General features: G+C 39.7%; 1 protein-coding gene across 9 annotated transcripts in view; it reads left to right on the forward strand.

The window, feature by feature from the left end:
• The window catches only part of kif21a (kinesin family member 21A), a 54018-nt gene that overhangs the window by 12992 nt on the left and 21129 nt on the right, over positions 1-19897 (forward strand). For 6 of the 9 annotated variants that reach the window (XM_020078989.2, XM_020078991.2, XM_069528033.1 and 3 more), the window contains exons 2-14: positions 8425-8647; positions 11106-11288; positions 12458-12598; positions 12950-13081; positions 13632-13802; positions 14405-14520; positions 14923-15118; positions 15266-15455; positions 15566-15632; positions 16165-16368; positions 18113-18184; positions 19489-19576; positions 19664-19778. In XM_020078989.2, the coding sequence (XP_019934548.1) occupies positions 8425-8647; positions 11106-11288; positions 12458-12598; positions 12950-13081; positions 13632-13802; positions 14405-14520; positions 14923-15118; positions 15266-15455; positions 15566-15632; positions 16165-16368; positions 18113-18184; positions 19489-19576; positions 19664-19778 (1898 nt within the window). The remainder of the gene's footprint in view (positions 1-8424; positions 8648-11105; positions 11289-12457; positions 12599-12949; positions 13082-13631; positions 13803-14404; positions 14521-14922; positions 15119-15265; positions 15456-15565; positions 15633-16164; positions 16369-18112; positions 18185-19488; positions 19577-19663; positions 19779-19897) is intronic. The other 3 variants (XM_020078990.2, XM_020078994.2, XM_069528035.1) reach the window with 1 other exon arrangement.

A 19897-nucleotide genomic window follows, 5' to 3' on the forward strand; every position in this document is an offset into this window, starting at 1 on the left:
GACATGTTGAGTTAAACTCGCTAACCTTGGTCTAACTGATGCTGTGTAAGCACAGGATGCAGGCAGCAAAAGGCCTTGGACCAAGGCTAACTCTGTTTATGGACTCAGCTATGGGCTAATGAATTTGTCCTATCTTATAAATGTACGTATGACTGCTGTGTTGGCTCTTTGCTGAACAGAGAGGATAACTAAGGCCTGTCTAAGTGGTTGACTTGAGATCAGTAAGAGTGATCCCTGTGGGTTAAGAATAATTTAATGATTACAGACTGAGGAAACGTCAACTAACTCAGAAGTTGGGTCGGCACTCTGCAGTAAATTAACCTCATCCTGAAGTCTTTAATGGGCGGCAGTATACTGAGTTTGTCTCTCCCTTATGCCCCTCCCCCTTGGCACCCTTTAGTCTGCCAGACCAGCATTATGTCCTGCTGGGATCGGATTATGACGTTAACTCTTCGATTCCATTACCGCTTCTATTACCAGTCGCCATGGCAACCCCATCCTTTATGTCACGCAGTGTGCAGAGTGTTTCAGGCCAGCACGAACAAAAAGACACGATGATACAGTTTTTGGGGGAAACATTGCTGGATTTGTGTTTGACTGCGACACAGATTGCATGTGCTCATGGTTTTTCCTGCAGCTCGTCTGTGGCCTTTGTCTGGTGCTGTAGGTGGTCCCGTCTGGCTCAAAGGGCAGAGCATGAAACCACATGGAGCTGGGTTTTTGATACTAAAAATGTACCCTCTTCACTAAAGGGCAAATTAAAAGCATTCCCCTCAATACAAGCTGCAGAGGATTCCTCTCTAGATTTCTCTTTCTTTTTATTAACACTGTTGTCAAACTGCAGTATTTAACATGATATGCTCAGTGAGATACCTTGTTTGTGTTAAAATACACAGGTTTTAAGTACTTCACTGTTATCATTCAGTACTGTTACAGTTTTCTCTTTAAACCTGCTGAATACCCCCCTTTCCACACACATCATCTTAGCTGAGTTGCTCCAATCCGTGTTCTGTAGAGATTCTTATTTGCATATAAGTGTAATATGCAGCCAATGTCAGCGTGAAGCGTCTTGACATGATTGGAGTGGAAGTATGGTACAGTATATTACATGCAAATATTCCTTTGCATTGTGGATGTTCAGAGAAAATCTTTGCTCATTTATTTTCCTGTCCTCTGTTTTCTGACAAATGTTTTTAGAACAAAGGACAAGATGGTAAATATCCCTTGTACGTTTGAAGGTCTTCTGCACAATTAAAGTTACCAACTACCAGTAGATGTTAGCAGGTGTTATTGGCCACCAGAGGATTTTAGGGACATAACTTCAGTTGTGCACCTTAGCATCATATAGAGTTTTGGCTTGTAATCAGTGATACAGACCAAACTTGAGGGTACGCTGTGGCTAAAGGTAAATCTGACTGGCTACTGGCTTTATGGTGGTACTATGAAAGCTGTCCGCTCAGTAGATCGGACATCATTACCTCTATGCCTTTTTAACTAAACACTTTCCCATTTTAGAACATGATGGAGAATATCCCTTGTATGTTCTACCACTCTAATGAATGCCTGCCACCAGTTTATTTTGTTGGATGTTAGGGACATATCTTGAGTTGTGTACCTATATACCTAATTGAATGATTGAATAAATAATTTGCATATTATTGAAATAAAAAAAAACAGATCTAAAATACTGTTGACAGTGGTTATACTAGTGATATAGTGATATTAACTACCAGAAACAGCATCTGCTACCATGGAGGAGGCAGGGTTTTATGATTCATATTACAGCCACCAGGAGGTGATGAAGATGGCCTGGCTTGACTTTATTGGAGCTGCCATGTCATCCAGTCTTATTTACAGGCCACGGGTTTCAGATGTCCTTGATGATGCTGTGTCTGGAGTTTTTCTCTCTTTTGAGTCATGTAGTCTCCCTTGTGATTTTTGAAGTAATTTTCTAAGTTTGCTAATGGACCTATAAGTCAAGTTGTTTTTTCAAATTATTTAAACTAGCCCCATGATGCTTTTTTTAATCTTTTATTTCCTCTGGTGTTTTTTTGTGAATGTGAATGTTCAGCAAAGTGAAAACGCCCAGTCTGTGGGCATCGTTGTGAGTGACATCACAATATCTTGTATTTGGATAATGCACACCGAGTGGCTGGTCTGGCACGCCCTATTAGCAAAGTCAGGTCAAGCGAAAGCAAAGGTCATATCCTATCAGAGCAGACTGGGCTTTAATGGGAGGGGGGCCTCAAAGAGAGAGGAGCTAAAGAAGTGTTTGAGACAGAGCCGCTGCAGCAGTGGACAGTATGAGCAAAAAGATGTTGAGAAAAAGTGATAACCCAAATTAAAATGAAGAATGTGCCAATTATTGTGCTAGTTGTGACCAGTCCTGATGTGTTAAACAGAAAAGGTAAACCCCTTTGTTCTGATGTGTTGTGACTGAATTGCAGATGTGCCTTTTATATAGTGAGTAGAAGGTGAGAACAAGATGCATGTTTTAAAGTGATCACCCCTGCTCCCAAACCTTCGAGTGCTGCCTCACTTCAGTTTCAGTCAGAGGGAGGCATGTAGGCGATGGCCTGCAGTGTCTGGCAACAAGCCAAGTGTGTGACAAAGCAACACACTTTCCCCCTTATTACTTTCTCTCTTCTGCACACCCTCTTTCTCTCTGTCCTTCACTCTGGCTTCTATAAAGGACAGTGAGTTGTTACACTTAAGTTAAGCGCACAGCCCAGTGGCAGCGCGTGACATCATCTCAAGCAGCCGCACTGCTGCTCTCAGCATATCTCCTCTCAAAGATCTGTCCTGTTTACTCTCCAGTCTGCAGAAACCACAGGGAGTGGAGCTTTGCTTTTGTGTGCGTGGCTTTGATTTTTGGCTGTGTGTGCATGAACAAAGGTTGTTCTGAGTCTGTTTCTTTTCACCTCCTTTCTATCTTGGCACAAGCCTCTTCTCAACAGCGTAGTCTCTGCAAACACAAATGAGGCAGGGCACAAATATATATGGTGTCATTAATTAAATTATTAATTAGATTTCATATATAAGGGTAGGAAAACATTTAAACTGAAAAATATATTTATTTATTTATTTAATATATTTACTTACATTTTTGATATTCACCTAAAGTACATTTTTATGTGGCATCATTTACATTTCTTTGTTTCACATTAAATTTAACTAAGCATCTTTGGGTCTTTGAGGGACAACATTTCAAGACATCATCTTACGCTGCAGGAATTTACAACAAACTTCACTATCTTCTGATGTGTTCCAGATTAAAAAGAATACAGGAGAAGATAATCGGCAGATTAATTGATAATATAAATGATCATCACTTGCATCCCCAATGTCCATGTTTTACTCGTTTGAGAAAATAATAGGCAGATAATCTGAAGTTGAAGCCTTATTGCACACTGTTGCACAACCTTGAAAGAATTTTCATAATATTTGTTCCTTGCTGAAATTCCATGCACATCCATTGTTTGACGTTGTGATGGAAATCAAGTTCACCAAATATGACAAGGATACAAGTGTACTGATTATTAATCATTGCTTCGGATTAAGGCTGGGTGATAAAATTATATCGATACTTATTGCAATATAATTTTCCTTGATAGAAATTTGAGACATGTTGATATATAACGGCGATAGGACTTTTGACAGACTACCAAAAAGCCAATGAGAATAGCCCTGCACCGAACCAATCATGTGGCTGGAATAGAGTTACACCCACATCAGGCTAGGTTGACGTACACACAGCACAGAGCTGAGGGGCAGCAGCACATGTGCTCAAGTTTGGGCTCCTGCATAGAGGTGGACGACTCTGCATCAAGGACTGAACATTATAATGTTTTCCCCTACGTTCATAGTTTCAGCAGGTTTTCCACCACTGAATAATTATAACAGATATTGACTGATGTGATAAAAAATTAATGTGATATGTTTTTTTTTACATATCCCCCAGCCCTCCTACATCACCTCTACGTATCAGCTGAGTAAGATGTGTAGCCTCGAGTGAACGTAAAAGCATATCACAGACTCACACCTCTGTATCCTTCACACCTACCTCTCAGTCATGTGCAGCATTGAGTGCAGTGAGGAGGTGGTTTTAACACTGGGGCAGGTTTGAGTGTGCGCAAGAAGATAATCAAGTGTTAATAAAGAAGCAGAAATATCCTAAAAATCTGGTAGTGTCTCTTTTCAATTTGATTCTTAATGATTCAGTTACATAAAATAAATATGGGATTATGTTGTATAAAGAACCTCTCAGAATTTATCCTGAAATTACTTCTGCTTTCAAATGAGCAACACTGTGTCCTCAAATATTATAATCATGTAAACCAAGTATTTATTTTTTACGACCAAAACACGACACATGAATCTTTAATCTTTATTTGAGCAAGAAAATAAAACATACCACTCACAACAGGATTATTATTATGGATATTTATTATAACGCTGTCTCATGCATAAGAACTGTCAGCTGCAGATGCTGTAACTAACTACAGAGCTCAATGATCACAGACAGAACAGAAGCTGAGTGTGTGCTCACTAATTATCTGCACTGTTAGTGTTGACAAGAAAGGTTGATATTTGCAGACGGCTGTTCGCTGGTGTTCGCTGCTCGGCAGGGATCAACTGAATAAATCTTGTAGCTGGAAATAATGTCGTTTATTTGGACAGCAAACATTTGAATTTAAACACTAACAAATCAACATGTTAAAACCCAATACTTGTGAGAGCTCTATATTTCTGTAAAGCTTGTTTCTAATAGTATGTTTTCAAAGAGGATTATCTCAGAAAGGGAAGTGGATAGTGGAACTCAATAGTATAAGCGTCAGTGTTTGCTTTAATAAGAAACTGATCTGCATCATATCCTGAGAGTACAATAAAAAGTCTTTAAAAAGTGAAAAGGGAGTATACTTTGGATTTCTGGGTATGCGTGTGTGTGGGAGCGTGTTGAAACAGACAGGATTACACACCCAATTAGTGCGTTAAATGGTCTGAAACAAAGACCCCCCTCGTGGTTTGTGGAAAGGATTAGATTTCTAGAACATTCTAACAGGCCAAGAAACCATAATTGGTTAAAGGTTCAGTGTGTAGAATTTAGTGATATCTAGTGGTGAAGTTGCATGTTGCAGCAGAATTATCCTCAGTTACTCAATTGTACTTTCTCACTAATTTTACTATGCTCACATGTTTATATTTTTACTACGAGACTATATCCTGCTGTCAAATTTGATCAGTTAAATCTTTTTGACAGTCAAAATTATATAACTTGGTGCAGAATGTATCGTTCATGCCTCATGATCATTTACAAGACAAAAACATGCTGCATCTCTCTGTACATCTTTACAAGCAAGCTGAGGCTTTGCATCTTCCAAACACAAGCGGCAGCAGATTGAAGAATAGTTTGCATTTTAAGGTTGTTTCTTTCATCCTCGACTTCACTCAGTGACCATTATTCACAGTTATTCACCGGCATGTCATGACCTCCACGCAGGACATTACCTCTCCTCCCTCGCCTCCGTCCAGCCATGCAATCCTGCAGCCGTGGCGTTGGTGTCAGCGCTGGGATCCAGTGTCACAGAGAGGGACACAATGGCCCCACTGTACTTGGCTCTCAGTATTGTTCTCCCCTGATCTTTGGGGGCACAATGAGGCCTTTATCCACTGGAGGCAGAGAGACTGGCAGTCCTGCTGTCAGGTGCTTTTCTTCCAAGCTTGATTGTGAGCTGAACCCATGAAGAGAGTTTGTTTAAAGTGACAGAGTGACGTCTCCTGAACGCCTGGCCTGCTTGCTCACAGTTAACCACTGAGTGAGGACAGCGTAGATGCTGAAATAATCTTTTATTATTATTTGCTGCTGTGTTGCATGTGGGTTGGAGAAATAAACAACGACCTGAGGCTGAAAGTCACTGTGAGGCTGTAAAGTGGAGAAAAGCTGCAGATTCAGGCAATAAAAACCTATACATCAAACTAATGTTTAGGTCCCTGCAGATCTTTTTGGAAAAAGACTCTTTGGGCTCTTATTATTTCTGACTCATACTCAATGTCTGATGGCACTGACAAATTAGTTTGATGTACTGGTTCAATAAATGTCTTGATTTGTATTTTCACTTCAGCCTCCTACTCCTTCAGTCTGATAATAGATTCCTGCCTTCTGAATGCTGTTGGTAGAGGGTTTGTTCCATCAGTGCATCTGTCGTTGCACAGTTGATGCTTGTACTTTGCAGGTGATTGAGGTTTGGGAGTTAAAATGGAAGTTTTCCCAGCAAATGTTGGGTCACTCTGAGAGCAATACAATCAGTACATCGTGTTCTTTTTTTTTGTAAAATCTCTGCCATGTGAAATGTGTGTGCCATATATGTTGGACGATAAGTTAGAACTGTAGGTCTGTAGCGGTAAAGAAGAGTCTGACTGATCCTTTCTTCTGAAAAATGAATCAGTAGTTGCTGAGCAAACAGAATTGTCCCACTTTTCTTTTGACAAGAGCCTGATGTCACTCACTGATGGTTTAAAAAAAATGAAGGAAAGGTCGGACATATTTTCAAGTGGCACTGGTGCTTGTGGTTATGGTTCAGTTGACTCAATAGTCCAACTCTGAATAAATTCTAGTTAGATGAAACTGTGGTATAGTTGGGCTGCAATGAATGATTTTATTTCCATTATCAATTAATCTTTCAATTTCTTCTTATAGATATGAGTTGTTAGGGCCAGAAAATTGTTTATTGAGTCAAAGATGGCCTCTTCAAATATCTTCTTCGTCCACAAACCAAAAAACCGAATAAAAACCAATAATAAATCATTGAGATATAAATGTTGTCATGTTTACTTTTACTTTATCTTTATTTTCACCACATTTTGGAGAGGATTTGTTTTGAATCTGCAAGTCTCAAAATGTGGTTTTACGATGTTGGACACTTTCATCCCCTACTGTAGGTAACCAGGATTATCCAGGATGTTTTTAATGTACAGCAAATATACCTTCTATTGAAGGTTGTTTCAGTTATATAACCTCCAGGCTGACATTCAAAAAGTGCTTACGTTTGTATTGACACACACACACACACACACACACACACACACACACACGAAAAGAGAGGAACTCTCTCTCTCTCCCTCTCCCTTCTCCCTCTCTTACTTCCACATTAAACCAGTTAATCCCTGGCAGATTTCAGCAGCACTAACATTCAGTATTTCAGCTCTGTCAGTCAGACAGACAGACAGACAGACAGACAGACCCTTAAGCATACAGCCTTACATATTAATCCAGCAGGCAGCTTTTATGGGATTAAGTATTAGGTCAGACTCTGATGTTGACCTGGTCACTATTGTTCTACATTAAAACACATCTGCAACTGAAAATCTGCAAAACATTTTGTGCATTATGTAAATAATGCAGTGTAGCACAGTGAAAATACTGAAGCAGAGAAGGCACATTGACAGTTTTATAATTTGCATGTGAATTAAGTTTGTTGATTGTAGCTAATGGCTGCCTGCCAACATTTGCAGCTATAAAACTGCTTCATGAAGCGGCTCCTGGAAATGTGCTGATAACTTATTTACCATCATGCAAAGATTGACTCAGGTTTGATCCCCACAGCAGCTACAGCAACTTGTCAGCAGCTAGAGTAACTGTGGATCCAGTGATTATATGTCCTTGAAAATAAATAGGTGAAGGGATATACTGTTTAAATGCTCCAAACCACACTCTGCAGTGTAAATGTGTTGGATAAGTAGTCTCCAGCTTTTTGTAAGACCCGTCTGTATGTCTGTAGACAGTTTAACTCTTGTGGCATATGAATATTTTGGTGTGGCTTTTTGTAAATCCTCGATGGCCATAAAGAGGCCGTACCACATTAATATGATAAACCTCTGTTTTAAAATCCTTTTTTTGTATAAATATAAAAGGCTTTGTTGATTATGTATTTTACATTGAATACTGTGGCGTTTGTTTTTGTCTGTCTTCTTGAGATTACTGACTGATTGTAATCTAACACTGTACCATGGAAGAGTAAATGTCTGATACAAATAATTCAAGAGTTCTGATACTGATCTAGTGTTTCGTAGTTTGATAATAATGAGGTGAGATGAGGAGTATTCAGCTGCAACATGCAGCTTCACCTCTAGATGTCACTGAATTCTACACACTGAACCTTTAATTTGTTAAATTATTATGCAGTAATTGTGTATTTGCAAACACATGCTGAGTCTATACCTGACTGAAATCCTGATTTGTATCAGATGTAAACAGAACTGAACTGAATATGAATCACATTGATGAAATGTTTAAGATTTTTCATTTGTTTTCCTTCATTTTATAAGTGCAGTTATTTATGTACTTCTTTATTTCTAATATTAGTAACTGTTTGACATTTTTGCTGAAAGCCTCTTCATGTCCCCTTGTTCCCCTCTTTGCCACAGGATTCGTCCGCAGCTGGCCAGAGAGAAGATCGAGGGATGTCACATCTGTACGTATGTGATGCCCGGGGAGCCTCAGGTGATCCTGGGGAAGGATAAGGCCTTCACCTACGACTATGTGTTCGACATGGACTCCCAACAGGAAGCCATCTACACTTCATGCACAGAGAAGCTCATCGATGGCTGCTTCGAAGGTTACAACGCCACCGTCTTCGCATACGGACAGGCAAGTCTTTGTCCTGTCTGTCTCAGCTGCAGCGCTGACGCTGCTTTATAGCTGTGTGGATGAAGAGAACTCGTCTCTCTGCATGGGTGTGTTTGAAAGAGAAGGGGGGCTGAAGAGATGGAGTGTTGGCATTTTGGTAAAAGGAGACTCGAGGAGACTGTTGTGGAATGTTTGAACGCCTGTGACCTTGTATTTGTCCAACCATATTTTTAAAGGAATAGTTTAACATTTAGAGAAATACACTTGCTTTCTTACAGTGAGTGAGAGGAGAAGATCAATGCACCCTCATGTCTGTATACTCAAATACCAAGCTATAGCAAGGAGAATGTTTACATAGCTCAGCATAAAAGCTGGAAACACATGGCAACAGCTGCCCTGACTATCTCTTTACATGTAAAAAAGTCTGCCAGTGTTTTTTTATTAATGTAGTAATTAAACAAACAAGCTATTTATCACATTAGTTGTTGAGGTTTAGAAGTATTGTTGTCATTTGGATGAGGCCAGGTTTGTTGTTTTCCATCTGTTTTCTGTTTTCATTGACTATGTTAAACTCACTATACCGACATGAGAGTCCCATCTCAACTCTCAGCAAGTAAGCGAATAGGCAGACCCCACCCAACCCGCATCCCAAAAATATCAGTCCCCTGAGCATAACTGGATTTTTTCTTATCAAGATTAACTGTTATTTGAATTATACTCTGAGAGAGAGAGTTAAAAAAATGTCTTATCTAACGATGTTAAAGAAATTGAAAGAAATACTGGATCTGCCCCCGTTCCAGATCCACACAAAAATGTAATATTTTCTTCCCTGACCGTGTCCTTCCACCAAGTTTTTTGATAATCCATCCAATAGTTTTTTATGTATTCCTGCTAAAGAACAGACAAACACAGATTACATCATAACCTCCTTGGTGAAGGTAACAAATTAAAATTATTCGAAGTATGATTCTAGGTATTATCAGTACTCAACCCTGGTTCATGTGTCTGAGTCTCCCAGTTTGCTCTGCAGGATTCAGTTTCTTTATTTCTTTATCTAGTGATCATGGGCAAGGTCAGCAAGGAGCTCAGGCCTCATAATCCTCCAACGTTCATGTGTCCCCAGAGAAACGTCTGTTTCCCTGCACGCACACCGACTCATTAGTGCCGCCGCACATCAAAGAACACTCCAGGATTTACCTGTGGTATTGATAGTATTAATTGGAGTGAGCCTACTATTGTAAGATGTATAAAAAATGTACAGGTTATATATAGAAAGTAAATCTTGGGTAATAAAAGATAGAGAAATAATCTGCAGATAATTGCACACTGCAGTGAATCACTCATCGCAGCCCTTCTCCTCTCATTCTCCCACTTCACGCACCATCTTTATTTCCACTGAGTTCATTGCGTGCATGATTGGTCCTCTTAACCCTCCCCTCCATCCCTCCTCCTCGCTGCTCAGGTTGCCGTGGTGATGGAGCTTCTGCTGCATGGCACTGGCACGATACAAAGAGACAACCACACACACCTTTTAAAGAGCTATGCATCTTTAATGTGTGTCCATATGAATCCACATTTCCCGTGTTCCTGCCTCTATCACTGTTGTCCTACTTCTGATGCTTTGGCCTGGATCAGACTCGTTTGCCTCTGTGGTTTTACAGGGACTAATCTAGATTTAGACCGACCCACTCGGCTTCAGCACAAGAACTTAACCCAGTTTGATAGCAGAATGTAATGATGAGGACGGGAGAGAGAAAAATCTAATCAGAGGATCAAAGCCCGGATTGAGTTCATTTTAAGAAAGATATACAAAAATAAATTCTTGTTTTTGTCATAACATGTCTCCTCAACTTTCTCAAATATAATCGAGACATTTTCAAATCAAATGGCGAGAAAGGAATTAAGGAGGAACATTTTCCAACAACTCTGCTGTCAGTAGCCTTATTTGAGCCTCATGTAGTGTTCATCACTTATTTTGTCTTTAAAAAAAATTATTCTCCATCTGCATATGTAGCTCCCCACTTTACTCATGCCCTTGTTATATGTGGTATTAAAAGGAAGTCTGGGAAATGTAGTTGTGTAAGTGAAAAACTGTTGAAAAAGTAGATGACAGATAAAATTAAACAATTATTAATTTAATGATAAAAATCTTGAATGATAAATATCAGATTTCCTTCATTGACTATTTGTAATTTTGTTGAGAAGTGAATTGAGATCAGCCACATGTGATAGTTATAATAGAAAAAAGGGTGATACATTTGTAATGGGTTAATATTAAAACCTTAGCATAATCATTCAATTAACTGAATGATGAGTTTAAGTGTGTTTCCAAGAAATTCTTTTGGGATTTTAAAAGCTGAAGTGAAGTTGGTATCCTGATCCCAGGAAGGTCATTTTAAATCTTTGGTGCCCCTTTGTCAAATGTATTTTCACACAGTTCTCACACAGTACTTTTGAATGTTTTCATTTCTCCATACAGACGGGTTCAGGGAAGACCTACACCATGGGGACGGGCTTTGATGTCAACATCGTTGAGGAAGAGCTTGGCATCATCCCCCGCGCAGTCCACCACCTATTCAAAGGCATCGAGGAGCGCCGACAAGCTGCCCAGGATCAGGGACGCCCTGTACCAGAGTTTAAGATCAATGCCCAGTTTCTCGAGGTTCCACATCCATCTTACTGCATCATAAATAATGTTTTCTTATTTTACCTGCTGCTTTGAGCCAAAAATGATGAACTAAATAGAAAAAACAACAGATTATCTTTCTCTCACTTTGCACGAGGACAGGCTTTACAGAGATGTCATGGGTCAGGCTTATATTGTTGACACTGTTCGTTTAACAAGCCCTGACACTGGTGCTCCATCACTCGAAAATATCCACCCTGACAATTGAACTGCAGCAGCTGTCATCGGGGGGTTAGGAGGTGTTGGGGGGGGGGCGTCTCAGTCCAGACAGGAAGAGTTAACAGGAATGATGTGAGTTGACAGTTGTGCTGCTCCATCAGGCTGTCGCACGGTTTGAATTCCTCGATCTGGAACTAGGGAGGCGGAAGATTTGTTTTGGGGAGACATTTTTGGATATTCACAGAATTCACACACTAGGCACAACATTATTTGATTTTTCATTTCACACATGAGGCTTAAAGAGGTAATATTAAGTGCTGATAGCCCGTGTTGACATTTTTTTCTTACATTCTTATATTTCCCACATAAAACTAAGACATTGAAACTTAAATTAAAAGCACAATTATTTAAACTGCATTACAGAGAAAAAACCTTTTTTATTGGCAGTGGATGACAATAGAATATTCTATTCACCTTTGATTGGTGGAGGTTTTGTTCTAGTACCGTAGCTTCGTCCCATACAGATTCCTTATGTCCTGACCTGGAACTCATCTCCTTCATGTTTGCTTCCACGCAGGTGTAAAAAAAGTTCGGTTGTGCTAGCTCCACTACTAGTTACCTTTGATCGGCGGAGAGGGAAGTCCCCAAAAACAATGAATAAATATATTTTTCCACATTATAATAGACACTAATATTATAATCTCTGCGTGGCAGGCTGTATCCCTCCTTTAGTGTTGAACATGGGACAGGGCCTGTTGAGCTAACATCGTGATGACTGTCGGTAGACAATTGCTCTCAATGTAAACCCTCTCAAAGTGGCATTGTGATGATTTCAGTTTCACAAATTTACACACCGCCTAAATTGTCAGAATAAAGCTCCAGTTTTGAGTCTTGCTTCTTTATTTGGGTTTTTACATTTAGTCATAAATTTGATTCAAGGTTGAGTGATTTAAACTGACGTCTCATGTGCCCCTCACCACACACAGCTTTATAATGAAGAAGTTCTGGACCTGTTTGACTCAGCACGAGACATCAAGCAGAAATCTCACATCAAAATTCATGAAGACGCCACTGGAGGAATCTACACCGTAGGAGTGACCACACGCACCGTGTCCTCTGAGGCTGAGGTAAAGGAGAGAGACAGTGTGTGTTTGAATCAGTAATTAAAGACCAGGACAGGGTATCTTGAGTCATAATGCAAAATTAAAAAGCTTTTGTTCATAACATTTTCGCTATTACACACAATGTTGCTATTCTCTTTTTCAAGAACTAGTTTGTTAAAATGTATAAACATCTTTTGCATTATTTAGAAAATACACTTAATAGATTAACTCTGCTTGTGAATCTATTTGCCAGCTCGAGGCCTTTACAAATAACCTTACATTAATTAATTATTCATTACTGCGCTCATGTTTTCTCTTATGAAAGGCACAGTATTTGTTGTATTAACATTTAAAACTCTTTGCCTGCCTCTTCAGATGATGCAGTGTCTGAAGCTGGGTGCTCTGTCTCGCACCACAGCCAGCACTCAGATGAATGTCCAGAGCTCTCGTTCTCACGCCATCTTCACCATCCACCTGTGCCAAGTCCGCGTTTGTGCCTCTGACAATGTTAGTGCACTATAACACTGAACAACACCTGAACAAGCACCATGGAGTGCAGCTCTTTGTTAGAGCAGGCAGATTTGCAGGTTAAATTAATATATGCAGCATAGATGTTGAAGGATTGTTTTATCAGCCATTTTCAGCTTATTTTAGAGCAAGAAAATGCACCTTTACTCAATTACAAGATAGTTTTCAGCTCTTAAAATGTTCCTTAAAAGACTTTACCTTGATTTAGGTTACTGTAGTTTAATGCTGTTGAACTCAGTTTTCCCCTAGAGAGCGTAAAGCTGTATTTTCAATACGAATGTAAATGTGAAAAATACTTCAGCCTCCAAAGGAATTACAAGTGAATTCAAACATTTGTCACAACGGTTTACAGTCAGTCCTTTTGTAGAGCTGACATCCTATTTTCCAAGTAGCTGGTGCCTCATATTGCAGAGTCATTCCTCACAGAATAAAAACAAACCCATTGTTGGGACAAAGACGCAGGAATCACCTTTGATATTATGCTGCTATAATGTCCCAACTGGAGTTTGTGTGTGTTTCTGTCACTCAGCAAGAAAAAGAGACTGATAACAGAGTCTCCAACGGAAACTCTGAGCTGGACGAGTACGAGACGCTGACAGCCAAGTTTCACTTTGTGGATCTGGCGGGTTCTGAGAGGCTGAAGAGAACCGGAGCAACCGGCGATCGAGCCAAAGAGGGCATCTCCATCAACTGTGGACTGGTGAGTTTCGACCTCACTCATGCAGGGTTTACAATATCCCTGAGTGATGCACTGAGGCTGTGATATTCTAGAGTGTGCTGACATCTAGTGGCTGAATTTCTTAGCTCTAGTGTGCAACAAACTGAGGTTGTTAGTGGATCATCCATATCTTATAATCCAGTTTTTCTGTTTCGCCAACAAAAAGCACAACACCTTATTCCTGGAGTTTGGAAATTATGTATTTGGATCATCTGATTTTAGACGTGACAAACTAAATTAATTTTGCAATAAAATGTATTTAAAGTATACATTTAATTTGGAAGTTTTCCCAAGAATATAAGCAGTTTAACACATTTTTTTGTCAAATGTTTCCAGCTCTTTTTCAACACATTCTCTCTGACTCTCAAAAGTGATGTCACCCCTTTTTTCCATAATGAAAATGTCTTGGACAATTTCCAGCCATTGCTTTTGACTTCGGGATTTTGCATTAAGCCAGATTCTGAATGTTGAAATCATCTTCCACCATTTTATAGGATTTTATTTGTAAAGACATTCACAAGTACTCATATACATTCCTGATGTGTAAACAGCTGCATCTTCTTCTCCCCTCTGTTTTGCTGCAGCTCGCTCTGGGGAATGTAATCAGTGCTTTGGGTGACCGGGGCAAGCGATCCGCACATGTGCCTTACAGAGACTCCAAACTCACCCGGCTCCTACAGGACTCGTTAGGAGGAAACAGGTCTGTCATTTCACCTTTTTACTATCTCTGTAATTTTCTTGTTAGTTATGTTGTCATGCAGGCAGACATCTTTCAAAGTAAAAGGTTTCAACTTGAGATCAGCAAACTGTCAAAACAATACAACACAATAATCAGATATAAACATACAATGTGTTGCCGTAATATATAAATGCAGGGATTAATTGGAGAAAAAATAATACGTTCTGTTCGCAAGACTATTCAGCAAGAAAGAAAACAGGCAGCATTGTATCAGTTATCAGAAATAACCTTTATTAAGTTTAAATCTAAATACACATTATATTAAGACATTAAATTCTAGCAATAGCATCAGAAAGAATTGAAGCCTTTTTCAGAATAGCGCTTCTGGACCAAGCATAACGATTATCCACCTGCTTCTCAAAGCCAAACAGTGATGATTGCGTGCAGCAGCCCATCTGACCGGGACTTCATGGAGACGCTGAACACATTAAAATATGCCAACCGAGCCCGGAACATCAAGAACAAGGTCATGGTGAACCAGGACAAAGCCAGCCAGCAGATCAGCGCTCTGAGGACAGAAATAGCTCGACTGCAGATGGAGCTAATGGAGTACAAGACGGTGAGGAGAGAGTATATGATGTCAGAGGTGTCGGAATCATTTTTTTAATGGTTTGTCTCCACTCCTCCATTTGCTCCATTGCTGTTTGTAGCAAAAGCCCTGAAATAAATGCCGCCATTTGTAAACATGTTCCTCCTTCCCCTGCAGGGTAAACGCATGGTGGGTGAGGAAGGTGTGGAGAGCTTTAGCGATATGTTCCATGAGAACTCTATGCTGCAGACAGAGAACAGCAACTTGAGGGTGAGGGTGAAGGCCATGCAGGAGACCATTGATGCTCAGAGGGCACGGCTCACCCAGCTGCTCAGTGACCAGGCCAACCAGACCCTTGCCAGGGCGGGTAAGAGTGCACATTCAGCCTCTGTCTACAAGATTGTTATTTTTTATTCTTTTGTCTTCAGTGACGATATGTTGTTTTTACGATAAGAAACAGTTTTGTTTCTCTCATAGGTGAAGGAGGAACAGAGGAAATTGGAAAGATGATTCAGAGTTACATCAAAGAGATTGAAGAACTGAGGTAAACACCAGGGGTTTCATTTATAACCATTGCGTAAGCACAAAACAGGGCCTGAAAGATGCATACGCCACTTCTCAGGCAAATGTTGGGATCTATAAGAACAACACTTGATGGTAGAATGTGTGCACTTGTACCTGACCCATGCATACAAACATTTTGGAGACGGGAAAGTGGCAGTGCAGACATGAGTTGGTGAACTGAAGCAGATTATTGATCCACTTCATCATTTACATTCAAACCAACACCTTTATTTGTGCTAGTACGACACAACTGTTCCATAAGAACCTTCAATTGCAAAATATATAAAACAACCTACAGCAAATTACGTTCAGACACCATTAAACAGCAGAGTTTTAATATCTTCTAATACTGTGTGTGTATCATCAAGTACAACTTAAGTTGGTTTCATTTATTATGTGTGTGCGTTAAATCGCCGTAGTGAACGTGGCTGTTAAATAAGAGCATTGTAACTACGAACAGTGTGTATCCGTAGTCTGATGTGAGTGTCTGTGTCCCTGGACTTCAACTTCAGAGCCAAACTCCTGGAGAGTGAAGCTGTCAATGAGAATCTGAGGAAGAATCTGTCTCGTGCCTCCAACCGTCAGTCGTTCTACGGAGGGTCCGGCCCTTTCTCCTCTTCGCTGCTGGCTCCTGAGAAGGAAACGTCTGACATCATCGAACTGGCCAAGAAAGACCTGGAGAAACTGAAGAAACGAGAGAAAAAGAAAAAGAAAAGGTAACACAGTTAGTTGCAGTCATTTGTTATTAACAATACATGTGATTTAGGATTGGTAGCTCATCTGGCTTTTATTTCTTGTGTCATATGTTTTTCCATATTTTCCATATTTATTCTTGTTACATATTCTTATCAAAGGCAAGTCTCTAATCAGGTGTTGCTAACTAAACCTCTTCACTTAGAAGAGCATCAAGGCCCAACAGTGCTGCACCAACTTACACACACTCATAGATATCAGTAGCTCTCACTATTCCTGTTTTTTCAAGATCCATGAATAGTTCTGTGGAATATGTGGCTCACACATTTCAAGAACTATTAATCTTATTGGCTTCACACTTGTCATGATTAAGGGCATAATGAAGTACGGTGTTGAATTAGGTGCAATTTGAACACGCTGTATGTTCACAAGTGACTTTTTATATCATGACAACAATGGGATTCTGAATATTGAGTCGAGCTTCACTGAACTTTGAACAAAGAGATGAACAGCTCTTTGTGCAGCAGCTGTGGTGCAGCTTCAGGGTACTATGGAGTGAGTCCAGCAGTCTGTCTTTACTCGTTCTTTCGCTCAGTTACTGCAGGTTGCTTTTACAGTTTCAGAAATAAACAACCAGCATTACCACAGGCCAACCAAACAGTACATTCCAAAGTTTAGAACGGCTACTGCCCTACTTAGTGAAAATGTCAAAAAAAATGTTAAAGACAGTGAAAGAAAATCAGCCCTTTTGTTCAGATCTGTTTCAAATATGAGTAAAGTTTATTTATACAACAATTTTCACACACACAAATAAGTTAAAAACAGAATTACATCATACAAAAACAGAAAACACACATAAACACTCTAAAAACAATATAGAGTCCAGAAAAGTGCATAAAGAGACAGACCTGCTACACACAAGTCACCTGAACACCTGTTAAAGGTTCAGTGTGTAGAATTTAGTGACATCTGGTGGTGAAGTTGCATGTTGCAGCTAAATTCCCCTCACCCTCCCCTTTCAAACGTGAAAGAGAACCTCTGGAAACCTTCAGTTGTCATAAAAACTCAAACAGTGTTTAGTTTGTCCCGTCTGGGCTACTTTAGATAAAACACACTGTGAAAACATCACTGGGATTATTTTATATTCAATTTCAGCTAATAGATCCCTTCAAACTAAATCTTACACACTGGACCTTTAAAACAGTTGTGTCTTTATATGTGTTTTTAAAAGATTTCACTGAATCTGCAAACCGTCAAGATGTGGTCAGGGTATTCCACAACATAAGTGCAATGGGTTGCAATGTAATGAGTTCTCTCTTGGCGCATGTTCCATCCATTCACTATGTTTCATGGAAATCCATTCAGTAGTCTTTGTGTAATGCTGAGAAACAAACAAAAGGACTAGGGCAAAATATAACCTTTGGAGGTTTATCATTTGTTTAATGGGAACATGTATTCTTAATGCATGTATATTAAATGGCTCTCTGACTTGTCATGCAAACTGGGGCATCACTAAAATAAGAGATGATGAAATAACTTATGTTTAATAATGCATTAGCCTATAAATTGATTCTGATCATATATAATATTTTGAAGAACTTCCTGCGGTAGACACTGGTCAGAGGCTCCTGATTGAAAATGATCAGACTTGTGCTATTCAGGATTTTCAGTGCAGAGCTTCCTCTGACCAATCTTCCCTCCACTCTTCCTTCCTTCGTTCATCTCTTGCTTCCTTGTCTCGTTTGACCATTCACCCTCCCCCTGAAGACTCCAGCTGCTGTTGGAGGAGAGAGAGAGGGAGGAAAGGGAGGAGGTGGTGGAAGAGGTTGGGGATGCCAGGTTTGTCAGAGCTTCCACCCTCCTGTTGACACTCTCATCCCTCGCTTCCCCTAATTCAGCTTTTATTTATTGTAGGCACCCGGAGTGAAACACGCCTCAGTAGCAGCACTTCACTCTCATAAAACATTTTTACCATTTTACTAAACTTTAATCTCTCTTTGGATCTTCTGTGTGAATCCCTTTGCTCATCCATCTCTCCCTTATGTTACATCCCTGCACTCTATTGCATCTTTTTTGTTAGTTTTACTGACTTTGTAAGTATTCAAGTATTCAACCTGGAACAAGCCAACAAGAGTCTGCTATGAGACATTTTCATCACAATATAGCCAAAGCTCATAAAGTATTTATTCATTCCGATTTTTAGATTTGAAGGTCGGAAACATTTTCACGGCAATCATTTTTATTAGAATTACATTTGCATTCCCTCGCAATGTGTTTACCGTTCTCTTGCAGTACTTTTGCATCTTGCAATACATATTGTGTTACCTCCCAATACTTTCCTTTCTTTAAAAGTATTGCGAGGTAATGCAAAACATATGTGTGCAAATGTAACATTACCATTCGGGGGCTCAGTATAAAACTACCTCATCATTTAACACTCAGGCAAAATGTACATATTCATAATTTATGACTGTTAATCAGTCTTTGTGTAAAATGTTTTACAATAATGTCGAACTGGCTGACAAATCCCTCTTTGTTACTCTTTGTTTTCCTTTTTTGGTCAGCCCGTCCAGATGTTTTTGTGTGAAACGCCACCTAAACCCTGCTACCCCCTCTGTGTTTGGATAAAAGATTTATCCAACAGATCTGCTTTGTGGATTTGGTTCACACATTTTCTGTTTTGCTGCATTTTCCCTCCACCTTTTTTTTTTGCCTTTGCTGGTTTTTTTCAGACAAAAATGGATTTTTCTCAAATCAACTGGGCAGCAGTCACCTTAATATTTGGCTTTGATAGTTCACTATTCTTCCTTTCTATGTATGTTTTATTGTTCATGTAAAATAAGCATTATCTCATAAGAAAGTATCTGTAAATGAAGTCCTAAACTGTTTTATTGATGCACCAAGGTGACGGCCATTTAAAAGCTTATTTACAAAAAGAACTGGTACCAAAGACAAGCAAAGACATGTCACTATAGCCACAGAAGTGTTGTTACTATCAAATTCTGCTTAATCTACTTGTGTGCCTGTGAATCTACTTACAATCCACTTGGGATAAACCAAGTGTTCTGCTCAAAAAGTGTTTATGGCACAGTCAGAGCAGATATATGACCTGTTTGACTCGTCTCTATGCTGGAATCTTTCAGTGTCAACAAGGAGGAAATTCCCGACAATGAGCAAGAAAAGGGCACTGAGAAAGAAATGTCGGAGCGAGCCAACGAGGACGCAGAAATTGTAAGACCGACAGCTCTTATCTTTATGTTGAATCAGCATTAAACACATTAAGAAGCACATTCAGATATTTGTTTGTTTGTAATGTAGGAGGTCCAGGAGGGCAGCGACCATGAAGAAGGAGAGGAGGACGAGGAGGAGGAAGAAGAGGAGATGGATGTGGAGGAGAGCTCTGATGATTCTGACTCTGAGTCAGACGAAAAAGGTATCAGAGACAAAGTCCGATTCCCCACTTTCTCTCTTTCTCAAAACACAGAACTGCTTCTAACAACTTCCAAACACTTACATTTTTTGTTCCTGCAACAGTAGAGGCTACAGTTTCAG

The sequence above is a fragment of the Paralichthys olivaceus genome, chromosome 7 (assembly GCF_024713975.1).
Source record: "Paralichthys olivaceus isolate ysfri-2021 chromosome 7, ASM2471397v2, whole genome shotgun sequence".
NCBI classification, from domain to species: Eukaryota; Metazoa; Chordata; class Actinopteri; order Pleuronectiformes; family Paralichthyidae; genus Paralichthys; species Paralichthys olivaceus.